The sequence below is a fragment of the Rhodamnia argentea genome, chromosome 11 (genome assembly GCF_020921035.1).
Source record: "Rhodamnia argentea isolate NSW1041297 chromosome 11, ASM2092103v1, whole genome shotgun sequence".
In the NCBI taxonomy this organism is placed as follows: Eukaryota; Viridiplantae; Streptophyta; class Magnoliopsida; order Myrtales; family Myrtaceae; genus Rhodamnia; species Rhodamnia argentea.
Genome location: NC_063160.1, coordinates 4,173,501 through 4,175,317, shown reverse-complemented (window position 1 = coordinate 4,175,317; position 1,817 = coordinate 4,173,501). Strand labels below are relative to the sequence as shown.

Below are 1,817 nucleotides of genomic sequence, written 5' to 3'. Positions count from 1 at the left end.
TCTCGATTTCAGCAATTTTGGACGAAACTAACAGTTTTCCGAAATGGAGCATTGGTGTCTTGTTTACACTTTCACCTTGCTCACTCGTTGCACTCAAATGGAAAGAGTCTAGGCACATGTCATGGATTGACCTACTATTCTCATCAAGTGTACTTATTCATGTGTTTACTATTTTTAGGGATTTAGGTTGTTACGGATCCTCCACGAGAACCCTACGGCACACGGTCTAGGACAAGGAAGATGGCCGACAAAGCTGAAATTGCGGCGCTTGTTGAAGAAAAGGTGAAGGAACAAATGAAAGGACTAACCGAACAAATGTCCTTGCTGATGGACATGTTCAAAGCCCAACAGCAGCAACAATCCAGTTCAAGTTCCCAATTGGAGATGGTTCCGCCGATGCGTCAAGGCCTTCGTTCTGATAAAGCTGTGGAAGTGGACGCCAACGAGACGTTACCCTTCGAGAATTTTATCATGATCGGAACTAATGCCATTGCACCTAATGTGACCACACCCCCTATGATTAATACTTCCCAGATTCCCGTGGCTGAACCATCAAATGATGAAAGTGCAAAGCTATTGGCCAAGCTTGATCGGAGGCTTCGCGAGGTAGAGGGCTCGCACCACCTGCCTCCTATTGACTTCTCCATTTATGCTAAGGTGCAAGTGCCGGAAAAGTTCAAAATGCCAGATTTTGAGAAGTATGAGGGTACCTCCAACCCTATCCAGCATATTCGGATGTACCAATCATTGATGTATAAGTACATATCCAATGGCCCCTTCATGGTCCAAACTTTTCAAGCTAGTCTCAAGGATGCAGCAATGAGATGGTACATTGACTTTAAAATTAACCAGATGGAGAACTGGGAAGAGGCGGCCAATGCTTTTGTCAAGCATTTTAGATTCAACCTGGATATTACAGTTTCCGGGGAAGACCTTGAGCAAGCCGAGATGAAAAAGGGAGAGAATCTCAAGCGGTATGCCACTAGATGGAGGAATATCACATCTCAACTAAGGCCTGAACCTCCGGAGCGTGAGCTAATGAGGCTATTTGTGTCTACTCTTCCCCAAGCTATGAGATCACGATTGGTAGGAACCGCAGCCCAATCTTTCGATCAACTCGTTATAATGGGTGAAGATATTGAGATTGCTATGAAGAGGGGATGGCTCGGTGATAATAGTTCAGCAAGCAAGCGTCCTCCAGTAAAGAAAGAACCGACAAAGTGAGGTGAACATGGTCTATGCCCAAAAAGCCGTGGCTCGAGAATCTGGAAAGCGGTTTGCCGCTCAACAAGCAAGCCGGCTCACGGTCAACAAAATCAGCGGACTTATCAACGTAAGCCTCGGCAATATACTCCTCTTCCTGGAACAGTGTCACGGGTTTTTGCTGTATTACAAAAGAAGGGGTTGTTGACATCAGAACCACAACGACCCAATCACGCATCCTTCCGCAACTATGACCCATCTAAGAAGTGTGACTACCATAGGGGAGAACCTGGTCATTCAACCGATGAGTGCGGGGTGCTAAAAAATCGAATCCAAGATCCGTTAGACACGGGGGCATTTGTACTCCAGCCGACCGCACACCCAAACGTTCAGAGTAATCCGCTACCCGATCACGGGGGCAATTAATCTTGTTTTTGGGGAGGCGGGCAAAGACCTAAATTAGTAACTTATTTATTTTTATGCAATCCCCTGCGTGGGATATTTCTTGCTTTTTAGGTGTTTAGGTTGCATTTTCATTTCCTAAGTTGATTGTCAGAGTCAAATTTCTCACCGTCGAGGAGTTTTCTGCATTTTGAATTCAATAAGATGTAATT

The 1,817-nt window shown here is 45.3% G+C and overlaps 1 protein-coding gene across 1 annotated transcript; it reads left to right on the top strand.

Annotated features, from left to right (window-relative positions):
• The first annotated feature begins 240 nt into the window (after positions 1-240).
• On the top strand, positions 241-1,224 carry LOC125312836. The gene has a single exon (XM_048272454.1). The coding sequence runs from the start codon at positions 241-243 to the stop codon at positions 1,222-1,224; it is 984 nt and encodes a 327-aa protein (XP_048128411.1).
• The last annotated feature ends 593 nt before the right edge of the window (positions 1,225-1,817 follow it).

What these genes read in the sequence shown, in the direction of transcription:
- LOC125312836 (XM_048272454.1), top strand. Translation starts at nt 241, where the DNA reads ATGGCCGACAAAGCTGAAATTGCGGCGCTTGTTGAAGAAAAGGTGAAG.